Source organism: Eumetopias jubatus, unplaced genomic scaffold, assembly GCF_037043125.1.
Source record: "Eumetopias jubatus isolate StellerSeaLion01/CBP00866 unplaced genomic scaffold, mEumJub1_p1.0 scaffold_12, whole genome shotgun sequence".
Taxonomy (NCBI): Eukaryota; Metazoa; Chordata; class Mammalia; order Carnivora; family Otariidae; genus Eumetopias; species Eumetopias jubatus.
The window spans coordinates 64021199-64048223 of NW_028274818.1; the positions used below are offsets into that span (position 1 = coordinate 64021199).

The 27025-nt window shown below is 39.1% G+C and overlaps 1 protein-coding gene across 5 annotated transcripts in view; it reads left to right on the plus strand.

Moving 5' to 3' along the window:
- DRC8 (dynein regulatory complex subunit 8) overlaps positions 1-27025 on the plus strand; it is a 112367-nt gene that overhangs the window by 44438 nt on the left and 40904 nt on the right. For 3 of the 5 annotated variants that reach the window (XM_028111850.2, XM_088017178.1, XM_088017177.1), the window contains exon 2: positions 11770-11849. In XM_028111850.2, coding sequence (XP_027967651.1) covers positions 11827-11849 — 23 coding nt within the window. In that variant the 5' untranslated portion in view covers positions 11770-11826. Of the gene's footprint in view, positions 1-11769; positions 11855-27025 lie in introns of all 5 variants that reach the window. The other 2 variants (XM_028111845.2, XM_028111847.2) reach the window with 1 other exon arrangement.

Genomic DNA, 27025 nt, shown 5'->3' on the forward strand with positions numbered 1-27025 from the left:
TAACTAATTCCCCCTCCCCTCTCCCCCCTAAAACCCTGTTTGTTTCTCAGAGTCCATAGTCTCTCATGGTTTCTCTCTCCCTCCAATTCCCACCCCCATTTTTCCCTTCCTTCTCCTAATGTCCTCCATGCTATTCCTTATGTTCCACAAATAAGTGAAACCATATGATAATTGACTTTCTCTGCTTGACTTATTTCACTTAGCATAATCTCCTCCAGTCCCATCCATGTTGATGTCAAAGTTGGGTATTCATCCTTTCTGATGGCTGAGTAATACTCCATTGTATATACGGACCACATCTTCTTGATCCATTCATCTGTTGAAGGGCATGTCGGCTCTTTCCACAGTTTGGCTATTGCGGACATTGCTGCTATGAACATTGGGGTGCATATAGCCCTTCTTTTCACTACATCTGTGTCTTTGGGGTAAATACCCAGTAGTGCAATTGCTGGGTCAAAGGGTAGCTCTATTTCAGGAATCCATCAAAATCCTAGAGGAGAACATAGGCAGTAACCTCTTTGACATCGCCCACAGCAACTTCTTTCAAGATACATCTCCAAAACCTAGTGAAACAAAAGCAAAAATGAACTTCTGGGACTTCAAGATAAAAAGCTTCTGCACAGCAAAGGAAACAGTCAACAAAACAAAGAGGCAACCCACAGAATGGGAGAAGATATTTGCAAATGGCACTACAGATAAAGGGCTGGTATCCAAGATCTATAAAGAACTTCTCAAACTCAGCACCCAAAAACCAAATAATCAAAAAGTGGGCAGAAGATATGAAAAGACACTTCTCTGAAGAAGACATACAAATGGCTAACAGACACATGAAAAAATGTTCATCGTCATTAACCATCAGGGAAATTCAAATCAAAACCACATTGAGATACACCTTTCACTAGTTAGAAGGGCAAAAATGGACAGGGAAAGAAACAACAAATGTTGGAGAGGTTGTGGAGAGGGGGAACACTCTTACACTGTTGGTGGGAATGCAAGTTGGTATAGCCACTTTGGAAAACAGTGTGGAAGTTCCTCAAAAATTTTAAAGTCTTTTTCACTCTCTTGATAGCAACTTTGATTCACAAAAGTTTTAACTTTGATGATATCCAGTTTATGAATTTTTTTGGTTGTTGCCTATGACTTTGGGGTCATATCTATTGCCAAATCCAATATGAGGAAGATTTTTCCCTGTTTACTTCTAAAGGTTTCATAGTTTGAGCTCTTATATTCAGGTCTTTGATTCCTTTTGAGTTAATTTTTGTGTATGGTGCAAGATAAGGATCCAACTTCACTCTCTTGTATACGGATAGCCAGGTTTCCCAGTACTATTTATTGAAAAGACTGTCCTCCTGCATTCAGTTTTCTTGGCACCCTTGTCAAAAATCAATATACCATATGTGAGGGTTTATTTCTGTGCTTTCCATTTTATTCCATTGGTCTATATGTCTGTCTTTATGCCAGTACCACAGTGTTTTGATTACTATAACTTTGTAGTAAGTTTTGAAATCAGGAAGTGTGAGTCCTTTAACTTTGTTCTTCTTTTTCAAGATTGTTGGGTCCTTTGAGATTCCATATGAATTTTAGGATGGGTTTTGTTTCTGCAAAAAACACCACTGGAATCTTTTTTTTTTTAAGATTTTATTTATTATTTGACAGAGAGAGATACAGCGAGGGAGGAAACACAAGCAGGGGGAGTGGGAGAGGGAGAAGCAGTCTTCCCAACAAACAGGGAGCCCGACGCGGGGCTTGATCCCAGGACCCTGGGACCATGACCTGAGCTGAAGGCAGACGCTTAACGACTGAGCCACCCAGGTGCCTCTGGAATCTTGATAAAGATTAGATTGAATGTGTACATCACTTTGGTAGTATATTAATTTGCTAGAGTTGTTGTAACAAAATGCCATAAACAGCATGGCTTAAACAACAGAAATATATTGTCTAACAGTTCTGGAGGCTAGAAGTCTGACATCAAGATGTTGGCAGGATTGGTTCCCTTCTGAAGGTTGTGATGAAGAGTCTTTTCCATGCTTCTCTCTTATCTTATGATGGGTTGCTGGCCAGGTGTTCCTAGGCTTTTGCTGCAACACTCTGATATCTGTATTCATCTCCACATGGTGTTTCTGCTCTGTATGTATCTATCTTTCTGTCTATATGTCCCCTTTTTATAAGGACACTAGTTATATTGGCTTAGTAGCCCACCCTACTTCAGTATGACTTTATCATGTTAATAGTTACAATTGCAATGACCCTATCCCAAATAAGATCACATTGTGAGTTTAGGGGGTTAGGACTTCAACATATGAATTTTGGGGGCCACAATCCAAGTTTATAATAAGTAGCTTAACTTAACAATATTTTTTTTTAAAGATTTATTTATTTGAGAGAGTGAGAATGAGAGAGAGAGAATACATGAGAGGGGGGAGGGTGACGGGGAGAAGCAGGCTCCCCGCCGAGCGGGGAGCCCGATGCGGGACTCGATCCCGGGACTCCGGGATCATGACCTGAGCCGAAGGCAGTCGCTTAACCAACTGAGCCACCCAGGCGCCCTTAACTTAACAATATTAAGTCTTCCAGTCCACGAGCATGGATCCCAGGAATCATTGAAAGATTGTAGAGCCGCATGAGCAAATTTTTATTTTAGAAAGATCATTCTAACAAAGTGTGGACTATGGTTTGAAGGATGGAATGGGAAGGGAAGGAGAGGAGCCTGAAGGCAAAAAGACAGGAAATGACTATATTTATCCAGGCCAGAAGTGATGAGGATCCGTACTTAAGCATCGACAGTGGGAATGGAAGGAGAGACACAGATTTCAGAAGTGTTTCATACAGAAAATCAGAGGGTGTTGATGATAAAATAGGACTGTAAGGTTGGGTTGTTGGAAAATGAATTAGTTGGGGTGTGAACTTTGAAGGACGGTGATCAGAGAATCAGTAGAAGACAGCAATGAGAAGGAGTTAGTAGTAGGTGACATGTCCTGAAGGAATGAAACTTAATGAAGTAGTAGTTTTTATTTATTTTTTATTTTTAAAGATTTATTTATTTGAGAGAGAGAGAATGAGAGACAGAGTACGAGAGGGAAGAGGGTCAGAGGGAGAAGCAGACTCCCCGCTGAGCGGGGAGCCCGATGTGGGACTCGATCCCGGGACTCCAGGATCATGACCTGAGCCGAAGGCAGTCGCTCAACCAACTGAGCCACTCAGGCGCCCATGAAGTAGTAGTTTTTAACAGGATAAAGCAAAGAAGCTCTTAGGTAAGTCCAGGATGTAGGGCATTTTGTAAGACATTGCATTGCCTGGTCTCTTTACCAAGCTAATTTCATGGTGGGAAGGAGAGGAGGTTAGGGAAGGATGGGGGACTGTTTCACTTTAGAAGGGACCAAAAAAACCCCCTAAAACCAAAACAAAAACCAAATGCAGTACACAAACTTTGATTAGAGTTTAGGTTGAAAAAACTCAAAGCGACAATTTATGGTACAGTGGAGAAATTTGAAAATGGAATAGTTATTTGATGATCTTAGTGAATTTTTGTTAATTTTAAAGAATGTCACAGTTATATTGGGGTTATGGAGGAGAATGTCCTTATTTTTAGGAGATGCATGCTGAAGCATGTAGGGATGAAGTATTGTAATGTTTGCTCTTTATTTAGGGACAGAGACAGAAGGAGGACAAACAAATGGCAAAATATTAGCAATAGTTCAATGCAGGTGGTAGCTGTAGAGTTGTTTACAGTACTAAGCTTTCAACTTTTGTGTTTTTTTAAAAGTTTTTATTTTAATTCTAGTTAGTTAACATATAGTGTTATATTAGTTTCAGGTGTACAATATAGTGATTCTCCACTTCCATACATCACCTGGTGCTCATCATGTCAGGTACATTCCTGAATCCCCATCACCTATTTCACCCATCCCCCTACCTCAAGCTTTCAATTTTTCTGAATGTTTGAAATTTTTCTTAATTAAAGGACCTGGAAAAAATATAATGGGCGAGGAGTAAGGGACTGTGAACAAAAATGGGGAGCAAAATATTGCTAATATTCCTTAAATCCCTGAGATAGTTGACAGGGAGAATGAGCGGTGCATTCTCAAAGGACTTAGAAGCATCTTGAGGAATGGGTGTGAAACAGAGCACACTGTAGAAAATATCGAAAAGAGGGATTTAAAAGTTAGTGCCCATTCTTAATATGCAAAGTTAGATGGAGAAATAGAAGGATGCTGCCTTCAGTTGTAAGTGATACCTGTTTTGGGACACAAGTCAGCACAAGGTTTGCTGGTCAAAGACTGGCTCTTGAATCTATTAAAAGTAATAATGTTTTTAAAAACCAAAAATTATCATTACCGCTTTATGCATTAAAGTTGCTTTGGTAGTTGGTCAGTGCCGTAAGTCATGAAGAGGAAATAAAAAGTATAAATTTTGGAAGGAAGAGACAAAATGTATTATCAGAAAATATAAATTAATTACCTGAAAAAGGATTATAATAAAAAGTATCAGGAAATAGGTGCATATTACATAAATAGCAGCAACAAAACACTCAACGTTTACCTCAACTGCCAGAAATTACAGTTAAAAAAGATTCCCTCCAGACACCCGGGCATCACTGGATCGCGTTTCCTGCCCTACCTTTTCCTGCGACTGCATTGTAGTAATTGGGGAGCAAGACCAGATACAGGGGGCCCCGCTCACATTCCCGTTCTGTACATACATCTTGGTGTTCTCAGCTGTGCAGTTTAAGATGTGGAAAGACTTTTCTGAAGGATTATCTGGGAGGTACAGCAGATCGTTGGTTCAGAGGGAAGTGGGTCTGCTTCAAGATTGTGAAGACTATTGTCTGGCTTCTCTTGAATATTTTAAACCGAATTGGCATTTTCAGTAATAATTACAATTTCTTTTTGTCGCATTTTATAGAAAGGCTCTTTATTTTCTACCAGTAGTCACTGCTCTTCTTTTTATCAAAGGAAAAAGAATGTCCCAAGAATAATAAAGAATTAAATGAAAAAAAAAGATTCCCTCACCATATCTTCAAAACCCATAAAATACTCAGGTATAGTCTTCTTGGAGAATTGTATATGACTTATATGAGGAAAACCTTAATGTGCAATATTTAATTTTTTATTTAATTTATAAAAAGGGGTATATACCTAATATATATCTCCTAGATGGAAGATGACATATATAAAAATGTTAATTCTTTTTTAACATAAAACTTCGTTGCAATAGTAGTACAACTCCCAATGATATTTATTTGGAATTTCTAAATTTTATTTGAATTTCTAAATTTCTTTTAGAAGAATAAACTGGTGAAAATATTAATGAACATTCCTAAAAAGAAGACCAATGCAGTGGCAACAAATAAAATAGTATGGTAATTGCATAAGACTGGAAATGCAGATCAGAATGGAATCAGTAGAATAGTCCATAGAAGTAGTCTCCATCAAATAGGACACCAGATCACATTATAAAGTAGGAGGAAATAAATCAAATGCTTAGTAAATTAGCAATTACTAAACTAAGATTAGAAGTTAGTCTGTCACTTTGAATCAAGTCAAAATAAATTTCATATGTATGAAAGAGTAAGATGTATTTTTAAATAGTAGAAAAAAATAGAATTGAGTATTCACCAAATCTCCAGAAAAAGGATGATTTTCCCTCTCCTTCTTGGTCCTTTCAAAGTATAAATTCCTTTCCTTTCTTTTTCTTTCTAAATGTAATTGTAATGTTTTCTTCACACCTGTAGAATTGTCTTGCATGCACACTGGGGTGCATGTATCCTTTATTTAGACGCAGATTAAATGTTAGAATAATTCCCCACTGAAGAATTTTTAGGTGGTATGAAAATCACTTGTACTTGACTTAGGGATGTGACACTAGTATAATATAGAGCAGATTTTACACTAGAACTGTTTGTCTGGCTTTGAGGTTGGCTGCCCACAGTGGGGCTCTCTGCCTTGCAGAACTCATCAGGCGAGAGCTAGAGAACCACACATTGCACACGTTGTAGGAAGTATTTAACTCCATTCAAGAGTTAGACTGACCTCCAGTATTCTTCTTGAGCTCCTAACTCAGGAACAGCCAGATGAAAGAGATACATAGGGCGAGGTATGAGGGCAAGGGTGTGCAACTTCTGTACCCTCTCTGGGTGGGCCACTGTCCCAGGACCTCCACAAGGAAGGTCCTCAAAGGATAAGTTTCAAAAATTTAAAGGATAAGAAGAAAACTCATCTGATGTGACTACCTAAAAATAAAAGATACTATACTTTTTAAATGACCTTAAAATTAAACATCATGATAAAAATCCTCAACAAAGTAGGTTTAGAGGGAACATACCTCTACATAATAAAGGCCATCTATGAAAAACCCACAGCTAATAGACTAAATGGGGAAAAACTGAATGCTTTTCTTCTATGGTCAGGAACAAGACACGGATGTCCACTCTCACCACTGTTATTTAACATAATACTGGAAGTCCTAGCCACAGCAATCAGACAACAAAAAGAAATAAAGAGCATCCCAATTGGCAAGGAAGAAGCAAAACTTTCACTATTTGCAGATGACATAATACTCTATATAGAAAACCTGAAAAACTCCACCAGAAAACTGCTAGAACTGATACACGAATTCAGTAAAGTCACAGAATACAAAATCAATGTACAGAAATGTGTTGCATTTCTATACACTAGTAATGAAGCAGCAGAAAGAGAAATTAAGGAATCAATCCCATTTACAATTGCACCAAAACCAGTAAGATACCTGGGACTAAACCTAACCAAAGAAGTGAAAGACCTGTACTCTGAAAACTATAGAACATTGATGAAACAAATTGAAGAGGACACAAAGAAATGGAAAGACATTCTATACTCATGGATTGGAAGAACAAATATTGTGAAAATGTCTATACTACCCACAGCAATCTACACATTTAATGCAATCCCTATAAAAATACCAGCAGCATTTTTTTCACAGAGCTAGAACAAACAATCCTAAAATTTGTATGGAACCACAAAAGACCCTGAATAGCCAAAGCAATCTTGAAAAGGAAAAGCAAAGCTGGAGGCATCACAATTCTGGACTTCAAGTTATATTACAAAGCTGTAGTGATCAAAACAGTATGGTACTGGCACAAAAACAGACACATAGATCAATGGAACAGAATAGAAAACCCAGAAATGAACCCATAATTATATGGTCAATTAATCTTTGACAAGAAGGAAAGAATATCCAGTTGGAAAAAGACAAGTGGTGTTGGGAAAACTGGACGGCAACATGTAGAGGAATGAAACTGGACCACTTTCTTACACCAGAAAAAAAAAATCGAAATGGATGAAAGACCTAAATGTGAGACCTGAAACCATAAAGATCCTAGAGGAAAACACAGGTAAGTTACCTCTTTGATATTGGCTGTAGCAACTTCGTTCTAGATATGTTTCCAGAGGCAAGGAAAACAAAAGCAAAAATAAACTATTGGGATTTCATCAAAATAAAAAGCTTCTGCACATTGAAGGAAACAATAAAAAAAACTAAAAGGCAACCTTTGGAGTGGGAGAAGATATTTGCAAATGACATATCTGATAAAAGGTTAGTATCCAAAATATATAAAGAACTTGTAAAAGTCAACACTCAGAAGACATAATCCAATTTAAAAATGGGCAGAAGAAATGAATAGACATTTTTCCAAAGAAGACATGCAAATGGCCAACAGACACATGAAAAGCTGCTCAACATCACTGATCAGAGAAATACTAATCAAAACCACAATGAGTTACCACCTCATACCTGTCAAAATGGCTAAACTCAACAACACAAGAAAAAACACAACAAACACAAGGTGTTTGCAAGGATGTGGAGAAAGGAAACCCTTTTGCACTGTTGATGGGAATGCAAACTGGTACAGCCACTCTGGAAAACAGTATGGAGATTCCTCAAAAGGTTAAAAATAGAACTACCCTACAATCCAACTGTTGCACTACTAGGTATTTACCTAAAGAATACAAAAATACTAATTTAAAGGGATACATGCACCCTGATGTTTATAGCAGCATAATTTACAAGAACCAAATCTTGGAAACAGCCCAAATGTCCATTGACTGATGAATGGATAAAGAAGATGTGGTATATATACACAATGTAATACTACTCAGCCATCAAAAAATGATTAACATAGCATAATAATAAAAAAGTTTTTTTTTAAATGAAATCTTGACATTTGCAATGACGGAACTAGAGGGTATTATGCTAAGTGAAATAAGTCAGAGAAAGACAAATACCATATGATTTTAGCCTTATTAGGACTTTAAGAAACAAACAAGCAAAGGGAAAATTAAAAAAAGAGACAAACCAAGAAACAGACTATAGAGAACAAACTGATGGTTACCAGAGGGGAGTGGGGGGCGGGCAGGGCAGTAGGATGGGTGAAATAAATGATGGGGATTAAGGAGGGCACTTGTGATAAGCACTGGGTGTTGTATGGAAGTGTTGAATCACTGTATTGTATTCCTGAAACTAATATTACACTGCATGTTAACTAACTGGAATTTGAATAAAAACTTAAAAAATAAATGAAATGACCTTAAATTTAAAAAGCAGATATCAGCTTTGTGCATTGGCAGTGTTATAACCAGTGAGACTTTACCAAGACAATTTTTTTTTTTAAAGATTTTATTTATTTATTTGACAGAGACACACAGCGAGAGAGGGAACACAAGCAGGGGGAGTGTGGGAGAGGCAGAAGCAGGCTTCCCGCGGAGCAGGGAGCCCGATGCGGGGCTTGATCCCAGGACCCTGGGATCATGACCTGAGCCGAAGGCAGACACTTAACGACTGAGCCACCCAGGCGCCCCTTCTAAGACAATATGATGACTAATTAGAACCTTCCCAATACCCCACACAAATCCAGCTGTATTCAACTCATTGTATTTCAGTGAGATAATAAGACAAACTCACAAAGATGAGTTGGGCAAGCTTGTTCACTAAAGAATAATTATAACAATGGAAAATTGGAGACAACTGAAAGTCTACAATTAGAGGGTTGGCTAAATTATGATAAAGCTCTATAATGGAATACCAAACAGTCACTAAAAATGATAATGTAATCAATATTCTTTTGAGAGTACAAGATGCTCCCAATTTATTGTTGAGTGAAAATTAGATTAGGAGAAAACAATAAAAGTAGCTAACTCTGCATGGTAGGATTTGAAGTGATTTTTACTTAATCTAAACTCTTTCTTGCATATCTTTTTTTCCTCCAGTAATCATGTATGATATTGATGATCAGCAAGGATATGAAACTGGTTTTATTTTAGGAAAACAAATGCAAACAACTAACCTGAAAAATTGTTTGCAGTAATTATGACACAGGGTTAAGTCTTCATTATTTAAAGAGCACATACAAATTGCTAAGAAAAAAATGGAAGATCCTAGTAGGAGTGAGCAGAGAGCAGGAACAGATAGCTCACAGCATAGAAAGAAGAAGTCACATACAAGCATATGGATCATCATTCAGAGTCACTTGTAATCAAGGAAGTATAAATTTAAATAATGAGATAACAGTTATTTTTTTGCTTATTAAATTAGCAGACATGGTTCATTGTCATGTTTTTTATGATAAAGAAAAATTAATATCAATAAATTGTGGTATATTCCTTTCGTACTGTTAAAATGGAAGGTTATATAGGTTATGAAGTGATTAAGAGTTATGGTTTTTAAACTAATGAGTACTAGCAGTTAGTGAAGTGGGGGGTAGAGTGTGGGAGAGAGCAGGATCTCTCAAGTGAGATAGATCGAGTTCAGTCCAGCTCTGCCACTTGGCAACTCTGTGATCTTGCACCAGTTTCTTAACCTCTCTGAGCTTTATTGTATTTTATTTGTTTTTGTGTGTGTGTGTCTTATTTTTTTTTAGAGAGAGAGAGAGCCCGAGTGAGGGGAGGGGCAGAGGGAGAGGGAAAGAAAGAATCCTAAGCAGGCTCCACGCCCAGCGCGAGGAGCTTGAGGCAGGGCTTGATCCCACGACCCCAAAATCATGACCCAAGCCAAGATCGAGTCTAATGCTCAACTGATTGAGCCACCCAGGCACTCCAGACCTCTCTGAGTTTTGATCGATACTTATCTCTGGTTATAAATGTAGGTACGGCACCTGACACAGAATCTGGTACATAGTGTTTCATTCGGTAAGTTTTTGTTGAGTGAATGAATGGTAGTTCTTAAATGATACATATAAAAAGTTGTGTGTGAAGAAAGATTGGAGGAAAATATAGCAAAGTGATGAGTGGTTATGTTAGGGTAATGTTACTTGTAGGGAATATGAGTAAATTTTTTCCCATTTTCTGCAATTTGATGGTAATATATTTATAATTAAAATGAGTATATGAACTCAATCTCTCCCTTTCTGGGCGTCCTATGTTACTTATTATTTGAAAAATAAATTTTGAGACTTGACTGCATTGTTTTTCCCTTTATTCTTCCACTCAGCCAAACACCTTGGAGTCAACCTCAACCCCTTTCTTTTCCTCTGCATCTAACATCAAACCTATCAGCAAGTCTTGACAACTCTGCCCTTTAGAATATATCCAGAATCCTATCATTTCTCACCATCTCCAACTGTTTCCATCCTTGTCCTGTCACCATTAGACTCTCTCTGGAATACTGCAATAACCTCCTAACCGGTCTCTCCTTCCACCTTTGTTCCTTTCTGGTATATTCTTAACATTATAACTGAAGTGAATATAAGCCAGGCCATGTCACGTCACTGCTTAGAACCTTCCGGTGGTTCACTATCTCATTTAAAGTAAAAGACAAAATCTTTAAAGCAGTATACAGAGACCATATAGAACTTGTCCTCCCCCCCCTAAAATCACACCTTTCTGACCTTATTTCTACCATTCTGCCTCTGCGGTTCTATTTGCCTAAAAACTCCTCCTGTAGATATTCATAAGGCTGGGTTTTCCCCCCTGTGCAGAAGACACCTTATCACTAAGGAAGCCTTCCGAAACCACCACCCCACTCCTTTCTCAAGACCCCGCCCCCCCAGCACTCTGTGTCCCTTACCTGCTTTATTTTTTCCAGCACCATTTGACTTAACAGTGTATTTTTTACCAAATATGTAGAAGCTTATATATCTCCCTCAATAAAAACAGCTCTGTGGAGGTAGGCATTTTTGTCTGTTTTGTTCCCTGTTATAATGTTAGCAGTTAGAATAGTGTCTAGCACCTAGCAGAGACTCAATAAATGTTTATTGAATAAATGACTTTTTAATCGTTTCTTATAAGTAAGTCTTAGTCTCAAAACTAGTTTGAAAGCCCTTTGAGAGAGTGTCTTGTGTTGCTTTTGCATGCTTCCCACTCCCCAACTTCAGCCCTCCTGAAGTGCACAGGCAGGCACACCAGTGAGCCACACTCTATCCGTAGAGCTGGACTCCTTCTGCCTCTTGGGCTGGGACTCTGCCCAGACTACTTGTGACAAAAGATAGGCTGTGTTGGAAGCATTCTATACCTTGATCTGCGTGGTGGCCTCATGACTACATACACACGAAATCCATGGCACTGTGTACTCAAGAGTAGCGCACCTCTGGTACTGTGTTATGTGTGTTTCGTGCCTCAGGAAACGAGAGTCTGTCCATTCCTTGCTATCTCTAGACGAAGATGAACATGCTACATGATGCTAAGATTAGGAAAGAGTTCTACATGCTCTTCCTCACTGAGAACTTCTAGCTTAGTGGTTGAAATTTTTGTTTTGAATTCAAAGGTAAAGTAAAACACTTTTTATTTACTTTGTCTTTTGCAGAGATAGCCGTAGCAGAATATCACAAAAAAATCAAGGAGGCTTTTGAAGTGTTTGACCATGAGGCGAATAATACAGTGGATGTGAGGTTTGGCAATGTTTTCTTTGTTCTAATTCTAAATTACTGATACAGCTCTTACGGTAGAAGAGGGCTCTTGTCTGTTTTTCAGTCCTTGGATTTATTATGCTATATATCTATTTATTTGAGAGAGAGAGTGTGTGGGGGCATGTGAGTAGGGGGAGGGGCAGAGGGAGAGAATGTTCAAGCAGACTCCCTGCTGAATGTGGTGCCCAACGTGGGGCTTGATCCCTCGACCCACGAGATCATGACCTGAGCTGAAACCAAGAGTTGGACTCTTAACCGACTGAGCCACCCAGGTGCCCCTTACTATGCTATTTAAATTTTTTATTTTCCTATGATTGCTTCAAATCAATACTGTTTCTTACTCTTTATAGTCTGGTGAAAAGGATATCCACATTGGCCATTTCAACCTGTAGACTGTACGTTCTGTGAGGGAGGTGAACTCTGCTGGAGCATTAGTGCTAGAGACTTAGTTGGTGCTCAGTAAATAATTGTTGAGTGAATGAGCAGAATTTCTTTTTAAAATGAGTATAGGGCACCTGGATGGTGCAGTTGGTTAAACCTCAGACTCTTGGTTTCAGCTCAGGCTGTGATCTCAGGGTTGTGAGACTGAGCTCCGTGCTGGGCTCTGTGCTTAGTGTGGAGTCTGCTTGAGATTCTCTCCTTCTCCCTCTGCCCCTCCCACTTGTGCTCTCTTTCTCTCAAATAAATAAATAAATCTTTAAAAATTAAGATAAATAAGTATGTATTATCAAGCCATGAATTAGAAAGATTAATTATGCTTAAATGATGATGCACTCCCCAAGTGAAATAACAAAATGAACCCAAATAAAAGAACATAAAGGATGAGAGAGAGACATGAATACTGGTAGATCAGGAATGGAGTAAAGGGGATGGAATAGTTCGAGACCAGAAAGAAAAAAAAAAGGCAGAGGGAGATGATCCAGGAGAAGAACAGAAGTTGTGGGATCCACGGAGCAGCCATGAAACGGTTCTTCCAGAAGAGCAGCGAGCTGAATGAGGAACATTTGGTGGGATTACAGTCTCAAAACTCAGAGCCTAGTACACAGAGGCCAGCAGGGCTGTGGGAAGAGACGGAGTGGAACTGGAGAGGGACAGTTTGGTGCCCTCACTTCCAGGACTGGTCAAGGGCCTAAGTGCTTTAAACTGGAGGAACAGTATACAATTTTCTTTTATTTGCGACATATTGTCACTATACATGTTGTTTAGTTTCTTACACCTGGAGGCACAAGGAATGATTGCAGGAGAGGAGACTGAGAGGTGCAGTCCAGTTGATTACTTTATAGTAGCACCTTATAAAGCTGAGTTTTATACCTCGTCTGTGTTTATGGGCCTTACAGCAGGGGATAAGGTTGAGAATTACGTTCCAGAACCATCACTGTCTTCGGCCCTTTGTGAGCCCTGGCTCAGCTATTGCCAAGGAAGTGTGCGGGTCACGTGCGGGGCTCCAGGCGCTCAGGCACTGGTGCGGGCTGAGAGAGCAACCGTGGAGTGCGAGTACCTGAGGACGAAAATGACCGGGCGGAGGGGATTTGGTGGCCGTGATAGGGTTTGGGATGGGGTGGGGAGCATTTGACATGCACGACCAAATCCCTGGATGGCCTTTGCCTCAGACCCCTCACTGAAGCTGCAGAGCTCTCCTGGGGGCAGGGAAGAGAGGGACTGTGAGAGAGGCCAGGGAAAGTGGGAGGAGGACCAGGAGAGCTTATGAGAGAGAAGGGCAGCAGAGAAGAGAAGCCAGCATTTACTCAAGGCTTGCTGGCCGACAAAAGACCTGTAATTGGGTGCAGGGCGCTCGTGTGTATGACCTCATCTTAGTCTTTTTATTTGTATGGTAAGAGTTGGCATCTCCAGTTTCTGGAAACGAAGAAAAGGTAAATAGCTTGCTCAAGGTCATTTCAGGGTTTTAAAATTCTAAGTCTTCTGCCTTGCCCCGCTCCCCCCTTCCCCCACCCCTCCTCACCCTTCGCGGACCTCCTGGACCTGTCTCCTGCCTTTGGGCCCCATGAAAGAAGCAGTGAAAAGAAAACCTCCCAGCTCTCTTAGAGCACTGATGCCAGGTCTTTTTTGGGTAAAAGTGCTAATTCAGGAAAAATAGACATGCTTATGGGATGCATCTTTTTCCCATTCAAAATTTTAAAAATTTTCCTGAGACCCCAAGGGAAAGTGTATATTTTTACAACCTAAATTGTCTACTTTATTAAGTAAAGAAGATTACAAAGAAAATTGGCATTATTTTTCTAAAATATTAATGCTACGCATATTCGAATCATAGCAACAGGGATGGATGTAGCTTCCTAGTCTTCATTCCTTCTGTTAATTTGTATAGTACTCTGAAGCTCGTAATGGGTGTTCTCGTGCAGCTGGGGTCATTACTGTGCACGCTTTATGGGACGGAGGAGCAAAGTGACTTGCCCAAGAGGGCACAAGGGGCTAGCAGCAGAGTCGGAGCTCGAGGTAGTTCCCTGTGTTTGGGCAGCTGCCCAGCAGCCCCGGACGAGCCCCGGGGAGCGCAGTGATGAATGAGATCTGGTCCTGCCTTTCCCAGCCTCCGCCCACTCTTGTAGAAACAGTTAATCTAGCTAGAATTTATTTTGGCGTGTGATTAAAAGTGAAGGTCAAAATATAGACCTTTTCCCCCTCCAAATTGCTAAACAGTTTATTTTATTTACATCATGAATTGTTACACCTACTTTATAATATACTGCATTTTCTATAGTTGAATCTAATTTGGGCTATGTATTCTGATCTATCACTTTACCTTTCAATCTTCTGCTAGGTCAGTCCAATACTAATTGCTGTAAATTTATTTTTTTAAAGATTTTATTATTTATTTGAGAGAGAGAGAGAGAGAGCACAAGCAGGGGGAGCAGCAGGGAGAGGGAGAAGGAGAAGCAGATGCCCTCCTTGAGCATGTGAGGCTGATCCCAGGACCTTGAGATCATGACCTGAGCCAAAGGCAGACGCTCAACCAACTGAGCCACACAGGTGCCCCTAATTGCTGTCAATTTAAAATGTGTTTTAGTATCTGATAGAACTAGGCTCTTTATTACTCTTCTTTTTAAACATTTTAATTAATTGAAAAACATTTAATTGAAAAAAAATAAGACATAGAAACAACCCAATTGTTCATTGACAGATGAATGGATAAGGAAGTTGTGGTGTACACACACACACACACACACACACACACACACACACACACACACATATTATTCAGCCATAAAAATGAGGAAATCCTGCCGTTTGTGACAACATGGTTGAATCCTGAGGGATATGCTAAGTGAAATAAGTCAGAGAAAGACAAACAACCTATGATTTCACATGTATGTGGAATCTAAATACAAACCATCAAAAAAAACAAACTCAGAAGAAGAAATGGGACTTGTGGTTACTGGGCGTGGAGGATGGGGAGGGGGAATTGGAGGGAGCTGGTTAAAAGATGCAAACGTCTAGTTACAAGGTGAGTACTAGGGATGTAATGTACAGCAGGATGAGTACACCTAACGCCGCTGTATGGTTTATAGGGAAGCTGCGAGGAAAGTAAATCCTAAGAGTTCTCATCACAAGGAGACCCTTTTTTCCCCTTACTTATTTTTTAATTGTGTCTGTATAAGCAGATGAATGTTAGTTGAACCTCTTGTGGTCATCATCTCCCAACCTACATAAATCAAACCATCATGCTGTATACCTTAAACTTACACAGCAATCGATATATGTTGATTTTTTTCTCAAGAAAACTGGAAAAAAAAAAAAAGAATTGAAGGCAGAATTCAAGTGGTGTAGAGAAGCGTTGGATGGAGTGGGAGTCCAGAGACATAGATAATGGCTTGGTTTGGGCAGGAGAGAGCTGTTCCTAGAGGGGCTTCCAGCACGTTTGGCTGTGTCTCCCCTACCCTGTAGGTAAGATGCCATTTTCCTTGTAGGACAGACCTGGGCCCCTTTACAGATCAATTTTGTGGCTGTTACTCTCCCTTCTCCCAACCTCTGCTTTGCACGAATTGAAAGATTGAATTTGAAACTGTACCACTACGTAAAACATCATGAAAGGGTTCCTTGCTGCTCTCCTCCTGGCTCCGAGGGGCACCCCCCCCCGCCGGGGTCCAGAATCAGACCCCCTGGGCTCCACTCCTGGCTCTCTAAGTAACTTACTTTTCGCCTTCACCTCCTTTCAGGGGTCTGAGAAGTCAAAACTATTTTTTACAATAAATCTAAGGCAGTATTTGCTATTTTCATTCTCATTTTTTCACAAGTATATATTGGAGTTTTTGAAAAGTTACATGATGTGTGATATTGCAACAGATTGGTTGCCAAACCAGATAGGAGAATCCAGCTGTCTTCTGTTAAGCCAGACATTACAGAGATTTGCAAACATGTAAAATGGTGCCATTCTTCCAATTAAATTTGTTCTTGTGGAAAATATAGTTATTTTTCATAAAATTATGTTATTGACCTACACTTGTAATGGATTTATTTGTTATTTCTGAAAGAAAAATTTAAAGTATTTTAAAAAGATTTCTAAGTGAATATTTTAAAATTTTTTGAGGTTTAATTTCTTTTATGGCAAATATAGATAAATACAACTCACATAAGGAAAAGCTTTCTGAGGATTTCTTACCATTTTTAAGAATGCAAAAGGAGTTCTAAAACCCAAAAATATGAGAACCACTGTTGTCAGTGGACATTTTTAAAGCTCTTAGAACAATATTAGCTCAGAACAAATTAGCTTGGGATTTAAAACTTAGAACAAATTAGGTATTATTAGTAGTAGTATACTTTATAATCTTAAAGTCAACAATTTAGAGTTGTTTTTCTTCTGTTTACTCTGGATTAGTAATTATACATAACAAACTTCTCATAAGAATTTTTTACATATTTCTGTGCATTCTGTTTTGATCTTTTAAGTTTTGAAGTGGTTCATTCTCCTTGTTAAATAGTTTTTGAAAGTTGGCACCTTGAAAAACATCGAGGCAGGTTTTTAAAAAATCACAGTAATTGGGGGCATTTTAATTTGTCTCATGTAAAACCTGGAACATAATACCTGTTGACTTACGTACATTTTCCTGCTCTGTGTTGAGATTTCAATCAAAAGACTGATTGAAAATCAAGTTTTTGAATAGATAATATATAGACGTGGGGTAAGATCCGAAAGGTACAAAAAGTAGTGATCTTTTCACCTCTAACTCCTGGCTATCCAGTCCTTTTCCTTTCCTAAGATTTTATTTATTTATTTATTTGAGAAAGCGTTAAGAGAGAGCATGCGCACAAGCAGGGGGAAGGGCAGAGGGATAGGGACAAACAGACCCCATGCTGAGCATGGAGCCTGACGTGGGGGCTCCCTTTCAGGACCTTGAGATCATGACCTGAGCGGAAACCAAGAGCCGGACACTTACTGACTCAGGCACCCAAGTGCCCTCTCCAGCTCCTCTTTTTAAAGGCAAGAGTTGTTACAGGTTTTTTCCAGAGAAAGTCCGTGCAAATACGAGTGTGTGTGTGTTTTATTGTGTTAAGTATATATAACATAAAACTTAACATTTTAACCATTTTTAAGTGTATAGTTTAGTGACTTTAGTACATTTACATTACTGTTCTCCATCTCCAGAACTTTTTCATGTTCCTAAACCAAAACTCTGTACCCTTTAACTTTTTTTTCTGAAGATTTTATTCATTTATTTGAGAGAGAGTGTGAGTGGTTGGGAGGAGCAGAGGGAGAGGGACAAGCAGACTCTGTGCCGAGCATGGAGCCCGATGCAGGGCTCGATCCCACCACCCCAAGACCATGACCTGAGCTGAAACCAAGACCCAGGCAGCCAACCAACTGAACCACCCAGGTGCCCCAACTCTGTACCTTTTAAACAATAACTCCCCATTCCTCCTCTCCCTCACTCCTGGTAACCACTATTTTGCTTCCTGTTTCTATGAGTTTAACTGTTCTACGTACCTCATATAAGTGAAGTCATACAACATTTGCCCTTTTGTGTCTGGCTTATTTCTTTTAGCATAATGTCTTTAAGGTTCATCCATGTTGTGACATGTGTCAGAATTTCATTCCTTCTTAAGGTTGCGTAATACTCTACTGTACATATATACCACATTTTGTTTATCCATCCCTCTGTTCGTGGACATTTGGTTTGTTACCGCCTTTTGGCTTTTTGAACAATATTGCTATGAACATTGGTGAACAGATATTTGTTCAGGTTCCTGCTTTCAGTTTTTCGGATGTCTACCCAGCAGTAGAATTGGTAGATCATATAGTCATTCTATGTTTAATTTCGAAGAGACCACCATACTGTTTTCCACGGGAACTGCATCACTTTACCTTTCTACCAGCAAAGCACAAGGATTCCAATTTCTCCATGTCCTTGCCAACACTTGTCATTTTCTGTTTTCCATCTTTATTGTAATGGGTGTAAAGTGGTATCCTGTTGTGGGTTTTTTTTTTAAGATTTTTATTTATTTATTTGAGAGAGAGAGAGAGAGAGACATCAAGAGAGGGAACACAAGCAGGGGGAGTGGGAGAGGAAGAAGCAGGTTCCAGCTGAGCAGGGAGCCCGATGTGGGGCTCGATCCCACAACCCTGGAATCATGACCTGAGCCAAAGGCAGATGCTCAACGACTGAGCCATCCAGGCGTCCCCCTGTTGTGGTTTTGATTTGCATTTGCCTAGTGAATAATGTTGTTGAGCATTTTGTATGTGTACATCTTCTGTGGAGAAATGTCTGTTTAAGCCCTTTGCCCATTTTTAAATTGTATTGTTTGCTTTTGTTTTTGTTTTTTTTGATGTTGAGTTATAGGATGTGTGTGTATGTTTTTACATAAGTGGTGAGAAACTAAATTATTCTGTACTTTGCTTTTTTTCACTTATCATAATTTTGTGATTATTCTTTATTAGTACATAAGAGTTTCCTCATTTCATTGTATGGATGAAACATAATATACTTACTTAATCTCCTCTCAATGGGTATTTAGGTTGTTTTCAGGCTCTTGTTATGCTAGTCCATGTTGCTGAGAATATCTTACTCTGCATCTTATTTTCAAAAGTGAGAATTTTTCTTTAGGATAAATTCTACGTATATCAGAGTGCATGAATATTTTTGCTAGAGGTTGCTATATTGACAATGTATGCTCTCATTTCCTTTTATGAGCGTGCCTATTTTCCTGCTCTCTCTCAAAGGAAGTTAATTATCAAACTTTAGAATTTTTGCTAATGTGATACCTGAAAAATAGAAGCTCAGTGTTAATTTCATTTCTCTAATTATGGACATGTTTCTGTATATCTAAAAATGATTTATGGGGATGCCTGGGTGGCTCAGTCATTAAGTGTCTGCCTTCAGCTCAGGTCATGATCCCAGGGTCCTGGGATCAAGCCCCACATCGGGCTCCCTGCTCTGCAGGAAGCCTGCTTCTCCCTCCCCCACTTCCCCTGCTTGTGTTCCCTCTCTTGCTGTGTCTTTCTCTGTCAAATAAATAAAATCTTAAAAAAAAAATAAAAGTGATTTATATTTCCTTTTGTTTGAACTGGCAGTTCATGGCCTTTCCCATTTTTTATTGAATTGTTTATCTTTTTATATATTAAAGATCTTAGCCATAGTGTGTGAAATGTATGCCACCTGTCTTTTGACTGGTTTTACTTTCTGGTGTTCAGAAATTTAAAAAAAATGGTTAAATTACACACCATTTGAATATGGATTTGACTTTTGAGGGCGCCTGGGTGGCTCAGGTGGTTAGGCGTCTGCCTACGGCTCAGGCCATGATCCCAGGGTGCTGGGATTGAGCCCTGTATCGGGATCCTTGCTCAGCAGGAAGCCTGCTTCTCCCTCTCCCATTCCCCCTGCTTGTGTTCCCTCTCTCACTGTGTCTCTCTGTCAAATAAATAAATAAAATCTTAAAAAAATGAATATGGATTTGACTTTTGGAAACAAACAAAAATCATCAGAGTAGTTTTAATAGAATAAATTTAAGTTGGCCTGAATAAAGCTAGTATGGTAAAAAAGAAAAAAACAACATTCCACAAGGAATGTCTCTAAAGTAAAGAAGTGAGTTAATTTTTCCATGAAGCTGATAAATTTAATTTGAATGTCACTCAAATCTGAATCACAAACCAGTCTAGTTTTTTTAATATATGTTCTTTCATCTTTGACTCTAACAGAATAAAAGTATACTAGAAGTTGGTGGAGTCAGTTGCTGGCTCTATCTTTGATTTTTTTTTACTTTATTACTAATTCCCTATGCTGTTCTTTTCATTTGTTATTTATTTTATAACTAGAAGTTTGTACCCCTTAATCTCCTTCACCTGTTGTATCCACCCTCCCCCCCACCTCCTTTCTGGCAACCACCAGTTTGTTCTCTGTATTTAAGAGCCTGTTTGGTTTTTGTTTGTTTGTTCATTTGCTTTGCTTTTTAGATTCCATATATAAGTGAAATCATACGGTATTTGTCTTTCTCTGTCTGACTCATCTCACTTAGATAATATCTTCTAGGTCTATCCATGTTGTTGCAAATGGCAAATGTCATTTTTTTTTATGGCTAAGATATGTTCCTGTGTGTGTGTGTGTGTGTGTGTGTGTGTGTGTGTGTGTGTGAGATCCCATCTTCTCTATCCATTCATCTATTGATGGATACTTGGGTTGCTTCCATATCTTGGCTCTTGTAAAAAATGCTGTAGTAAACATGGGGGTGCAGATATCTTTTTGATTTAGTATTTTGATTTCTTTGGGTAAATACCCAGTAGTGAAACTGCTGGAACATATGGTATTTTTATTTTTAATTTTTTGAGGGTCTCTTACTGTTTTCTATAGTGGTTGCACCAATTTACATTCCTACCAACACTGCCTGAGGGTTCCCTTTTCTCTCCTTTTTTGCCAACACTTGTCCTTTTTTGTCTTTTTGAGACTAGCCATTCTGATTGGTGTGGGGTGGTAGTTCATTGTGGTTTTGATTTGCATTTCCCTGAGCACCTTTTCATGTGCCTGTTGGCCATCTGTATGTCTTCAGGAAAAAATGCCTAGTTAGGTCCTCTGCCCATTTTAATCAGATTACCTGGGGTTTTTTTGGTTTTCCATTGTATACATTCTTTATATATTTTGGATATTAACCCCTTATTGGATTTGTCAGTTGCAAATATCTTCTGTCATTCGCTAGGCTGCCTTTCTGTTTTTGTTGATGGTTTTCTTCACTGTGAAAAAGATTTTTATTTTGGCACAGTTCCAATAGTTTATTTTTGCTTTTGTTTCCCTTGCCAGAGGAGATATATCTACAAAAATGTTGCTAAGGGCAATGTCCAAGAGATTACTGCCTCTGTTTTCTTCTGGGAGTTTTATGGTTTCAGATTTTACATTTAGGTTTAATCCATTTTGAGGGGGTTTTCTTAAATGTGGTGTAAGAAAGTGGTTCAGTTTCATCTTTTTTTGCATGTAGCTATCTAGTTTTCCCAATGCAATTTATTGAAAAGACTGTTTTTTCTCCATCGCATATTCTTGCCTCTCTATCCTGTTCTACTGATGTATGTGTTTGTTTTTGTGCCAGTACCATACGTTTTGATTACTATGATTGGATTTTTATGTGTCACCCTCTTTTTATTCATTTTCCTTATACCTGCATCACTTAAACCACAGGAGTGTTAAGAGTAGCAAATGGAAAAATATGTAAGAGTTTTTGAAAAGTATATAAGGTCAGATCAAGTTATATATGTTTTTAACACTCCATTCTAATCAATTCCAGAATGGATTCATCCTCAAGAATTTGGTGCGCCAAGATGATGTAGGATCCAATCCTGGAATAAAAGTGCTGGTCATCCCCCTTTCCCCAACTACACCCATCTGTGCCCTTGCTATGTTTCAGTGGCTTTGCAGAGTGACGTCATTGGTATTCTAGACTATTCTGTGTTTACTTTATTCTTGCTTCCACTATAGGAGATTTTTCCTAATATTTTCTTGTTGTTTTCTTAGTCTTTGAGCAAATTTTTTGTAGCCCAGCTGTCCCAGGTGTCCTTCTGCTAATGCAGTGAGTCTCTTTTCCAGTGCTTCCATCTCAACTCAACATGAGTCTCTGAGGCACACAACACCCACTGTTCATTTTTTACACTAATAAGGAGTCTTGAGTTTCTTAAGCAGTTGGCAGGAACTTTGAGTGTATTAGGTCTTGTCTAAAATTCAGTAAGAAGTAGGTAATAAGAACCTTTTTGTGATGGATTAGGGATCACTCTTCCAAAGAAGACTGGAGGTACCATAAATATTATTTCTACCTCTTCAGATTTAATACTATGTTTGAAGATAAGTTAATAACAACATTTCACAATACATTTAATCAGGTAGTAAAAAGGGTGAGCAATATGGAGAGATTGCATGGGCAGTTTCCCTAAACAATTATTACCTGAGAAAGCTTGAGACTCAAAAGAGCTTTTGAAAAACTGTACAGGTCAATGGGTTTGTATTTATGTGATGGAAAAACAGTGTAAAAGAGGAATGGAATTGTTGGACCCATAGACCCCTTGATAGGGAATTAATTGTAAAAACTGGGGTCCATTTATTCATAGTTCACACATATGAGTGAGATGTATGATGAACTAGACTAGATTATAACTTGGATAAATTTTAAGAACAATGTTGAGTTAAAAAATTACAGAAGGAAGCAAACGTTCTAATACAATATATGTAAGTCTTAAACCTATAAAATAATAGTGTCTCTTGTTTATGAGTACAATGACATGCATGGGAATGATAAATATTATCCTCAGAATAGTGGTGGCATCTGAAGACACAAGGGGAAGGGATGGAGAGTGGGACTTTAGCTGTTTTCTGTCATGTTTTATTCTTAGGGAAAATATCTGAAGCAAATGTGGCAAAAGGTTAGCATTGGTTAAATCTCAGTATTGGATATATGGCCATTATATTTTTTCTCTACTTTTTCTGTAATATTTCACAATTACTCATAAAAATAAATATTTTTTTCAAGAGTGGTTTATACCTTGTCTTTTCACCATCTCACTTACCAGTTGCTTTGTAAAAAATTGGGTTTGCTTATGGGGACCTGGGTGGCTCAGTTGGTCGAGTGTGTTGAGTGTCCGACTCTTGATTTCGGCTCGGGTTGTGATCTCAGGGTCCTGGGATTAAGCCCTGAGTGTGTGTGTGGGGGCGGGGGGTGTCCCTGCTCAGCAGGGTGTCTGCTTATCTCCCTCTCCCTCTGCCCCTCCCCCAGCTCACCAGCACAAGTGGTCTCTCTCTAAATAAATAAATCTTTAAAAAAATTGGTTTGCTTATAATGGCCCTTTTGACGAACTGTGATTAAGTAATCACTTAAAGTTTAAAAAATCATCCCAAATCCTACCTCCTGAAAGAACAGTTGTTAATGTTAGACAAGTGTAGTTCTAGATGTCTTTTTACTCATGTGTAATAAGATACATGGTTAGAAGGGTGGGGAGTTGATAAGAAAGGAAGGAGAAGGAATAGGAAGAAAGGAAAAAGAAAACATATGCAAGAAAAAAAATCTAGAATATAATCTCCCTGAGGGCAGGACCTTCTGTCTGTTTTGCTCACTGCTATATTTCAGGACCTAAGACTGTGTTTGGTGCATAGTAGGTGCCCAGTATACATACATTTATTAAATGCACGAAGGAAGAGATTAGCCTATAAAAGTAAGATCATACTACTTTAAAAAAAATAAAAAGTATTAATTTAATTTTACTTGAATTAACAAAAGAAAAAAATAAATTTAAAGAAATTATGGACTCTCAAGTGTTTCCTGGTCATGAGAGACATTATTTTAAATTCAGAGAAGATAATGAGGAAAACATTAAGAGATTGTAGTCACTGTGTGTGTTCTTTCTTTAAATTTATTTTTTATTTTTTAATTTAGAGAGAGAAATGGGGGGGAGGTAGGGGCAGAGGGAGAGGGACAAGCAGATTCCTCACTGATCGTGGAACCCGACTCTGGGCTGGACCTCATGACCCTGAGATCATGACCTGAGCCAAATCAAGAGTCAGATGTTCACCCGACTGTGCCATCCAGGCGTCCCATACTGTGTGTAAAAAGTGTCAGTTGACTCCCTCCTGTGGAGGATGCCGACATTAGCACTTTTAAAATTCCTTCCATTTTTTTCCCTCTCTCAGTCCCCCCATGTATCTCAGTTATATTATTATTTTTACACTAAGGTAGAATACTCATACTTTGTTTAGTATTAACAAAATTTTAAAGTATATTTTGTCTATATTTGAATGAAATTACTGCTGACCACCATTTCCCCTCCATTCAGGTATTCTTTGATTTGTATCTGCCATCTGGATTCTCATCTTGTCAGTTTTTGTTGTTGTTGTTGTTGTTGTTGTTGTTTTTTCAGAGAGGGCTCTTGGGTATTTTTGCAAGTTCTTTAGTGTTTAAGATGTTTGCTTTAGGGTGCCTGGGTGGCTCAGTTGGTTAAGCGACTGCCTTCGGCTCAGGTCGTGATCCTGGAGTCTCAGGATCGAGTCCCACATCGGGCTCCCTGCTCAATGGGGAGTCTGCTTCTCCCTCTGACTGTCTCCCCTCTCGTGCTTTTTCTCACTCTCTCTCTTTCTAAAATAATATAAAAAAATCTTTTAAAAAAAATGTCCTGGCTTAAAAAAAAAGATGTTTGCTTTATATTCAGATATTTTGTACTTGAATGACATAAGTTTATGTCATCATTGTTAATAGCTGCAAGGTGAACACCTTGCGATGTATCACTATACCATAATTTAACATATCTCCTAATTTTGGCCATTTGGGTTGCTTATAATATGATGCTACTGTTATGTCAGGGCTAAAGTTATTAATGTGGAATTGTACAAAGACTGTAGCCCTTTCTCAGAATGCCAGAAAATAAATCCTGTAAGCCCAAATTCTTTTCTCTTACCTTTTCCTGAAGAAGAAGATTTTTTTTCTTGTTGGGAGATAGGGTGTCTCAATCTACATAATTAGGTTCTGATAGTCAAATGGTGGGGTGTGGTGGGGTGGGGTGAATAAGAAACTGCTATGGTCTGAATCCTTGTACCCCCCCCCACACAATTTCATGTGTTGAAATCCTAACCCCCACTGTGATAGTATTAGGAGGTGGGGCCTTTGAGAGGTGCTTAGGTCATAAAAGCAGAGCCTTTGTTGGTGGGATTAACACCCTAAGAAAAGAGACCTGGGAGCTAGCCTGTTCCTCTGCCAAGTGAGGTTCTGGCAAAAAGACGCTATCTAGGGAGTGCATTCTCACCACACCGAATCTGCCTGCACCAGGACCTTGGACTTCCCAGCCTTCAGAACTAAAAGAAATAAATATTAGTCATTTATAAGCGCTCAGTTTATGGTATTTTGTTAGAGCAGCCTGAACAGACTCAGAAACTCACTCTCACTGTCACAGGAAGGGGAGCTGGTCAAAGATGGTAAGCGGGAAGAAAGATGCAAGGGAGAATAGTGGATCTTGGTGACAGGATATGAAGGGAGTAATCAGTAAAGGGGATTAAAATTAAAAGTACATTTTTTAGGGGTGTTTGGGTGGCTCAGTCGATTGAGTGGCTAACTCTTAATTTTGGCTCAGGTCCTGATCTCAGCGTCCTGGGATGGAGCCCAACCTGGGGCTCTGCGCTCAGCAGGAAGTTCTCCCTCTGTCCCCGCCCCCAGCCCCCCTTGCTCATTCTCTCTCTCTCTCTCTCTCTCAAAATAAATAAATCTTTAAAAAAACATTTTTTACATAGATAATATATTTATATGGTTAAAAACTCGGAGAGAACAAAGTGCAGATAAAAGTCTATCTAACTCCCTTCCACCAGCCATCCAGGACCCCTCCGAAGTACTAGCAACTAAAGTACTAATTTCTAGGAATCACTCCAGAAATATTCTATGCATACATATATATCATTTTCTTACCCCCCCCCTTTTTTACTCAAATGGTTGCATACTTTCATTGTATGGTACTGTTCCCTTGGGTTGGGATCAAGCCCGTGATGAAGTTCATTTTAATGACTTCTCAGTAGCATTCAGGAGTCCAGAATGGATGTAGCTTTCCAGTTTATTCTTAGTCTAAGTGCATAAATGCACTAAGCTTTAGTGTATTGGAGGGCATCAGAAAGCTCAGTAAACCATACCCCAGGCTTTATAAATGGGAGTTGATTAATAGGATAGCACGTGACAGACAAATAACTCTTGGATTCGGACTACCCTGTTAAGACACTTCATTTGCTGTGTGATAAAGAGGACCTTTTCTGTATTTAATAGCTTGGGAGGCTGACTTGCTTGACTCTGGATTATAGATATCTGTCTGTTGTGTTTATCGTATTGTCTAGATCAAGTACGAATTTTGGTGTATGGCCATAAACATCAGGAGCCAGCCATATAGTCAGCTGAGGATTGGTGGTCTCAGGGGGTGTACTTCCTGGGGCCTCTGGGTGTGTACCCTCTGTGGCTTCCTGGTTCATATTCCTGCAGCCTCAACCTGTTCCCCTTAACATAGGAAATAAAATATGGTAAAATACAATAATGATGGAGCAGAGTGCTAATGATAGTGTCATAGGGCTTTCTGTTGTAGGTCTGTGGAGAGATATCATATTTGGCTAAGTCACCATCTCTGGTTAAAACAGCTGTGCCTAGGGAAGCAGGTCAAAAGCACCACAACCTGCATGTTAAGGAACTCTCACAAGGACTACAGATTGCTCCCTATCTGGTACAGTTACCCCCAAATCCTGATGAGGTTGTATAAGCCTCATATTAGGCCATTTCAACCCAATATCTAGGCCAATAGTGCTACTAATTCTCCTCGTCCCTGGTAGTGCTAGTGATTCATGCCACGGTGGTTGACTGTGGTAGAGATCGGGTAGTCTAATTTTATTACCTCTCTTCCTGAGCACATAGCTAAACTATAATTCCCACACTCCTTTGAAGATAGAGGGAGGCTGGGAAGTATGGTTTAGGTAGCGTTTTGGCCAGTGAAATGGAGGTGGCAGTGAAGTGTGCCACTTTTAGACCTGATCCTTAAAAACCTCCCATGTGGTCCTCCATGTTTTCTCCCCTTCTGGCTGGACACATACAAGCTGAGTGATGTTGGAAACCGTGTGTTGAAATTGATGGAACCACAAGATGGAAGGAGCTGTGTCCCTGAATGATTATTTGGAGCAAAGCCATTCTTCAATCAGGAAAACCCATTTTGGATCTAACAGAAGC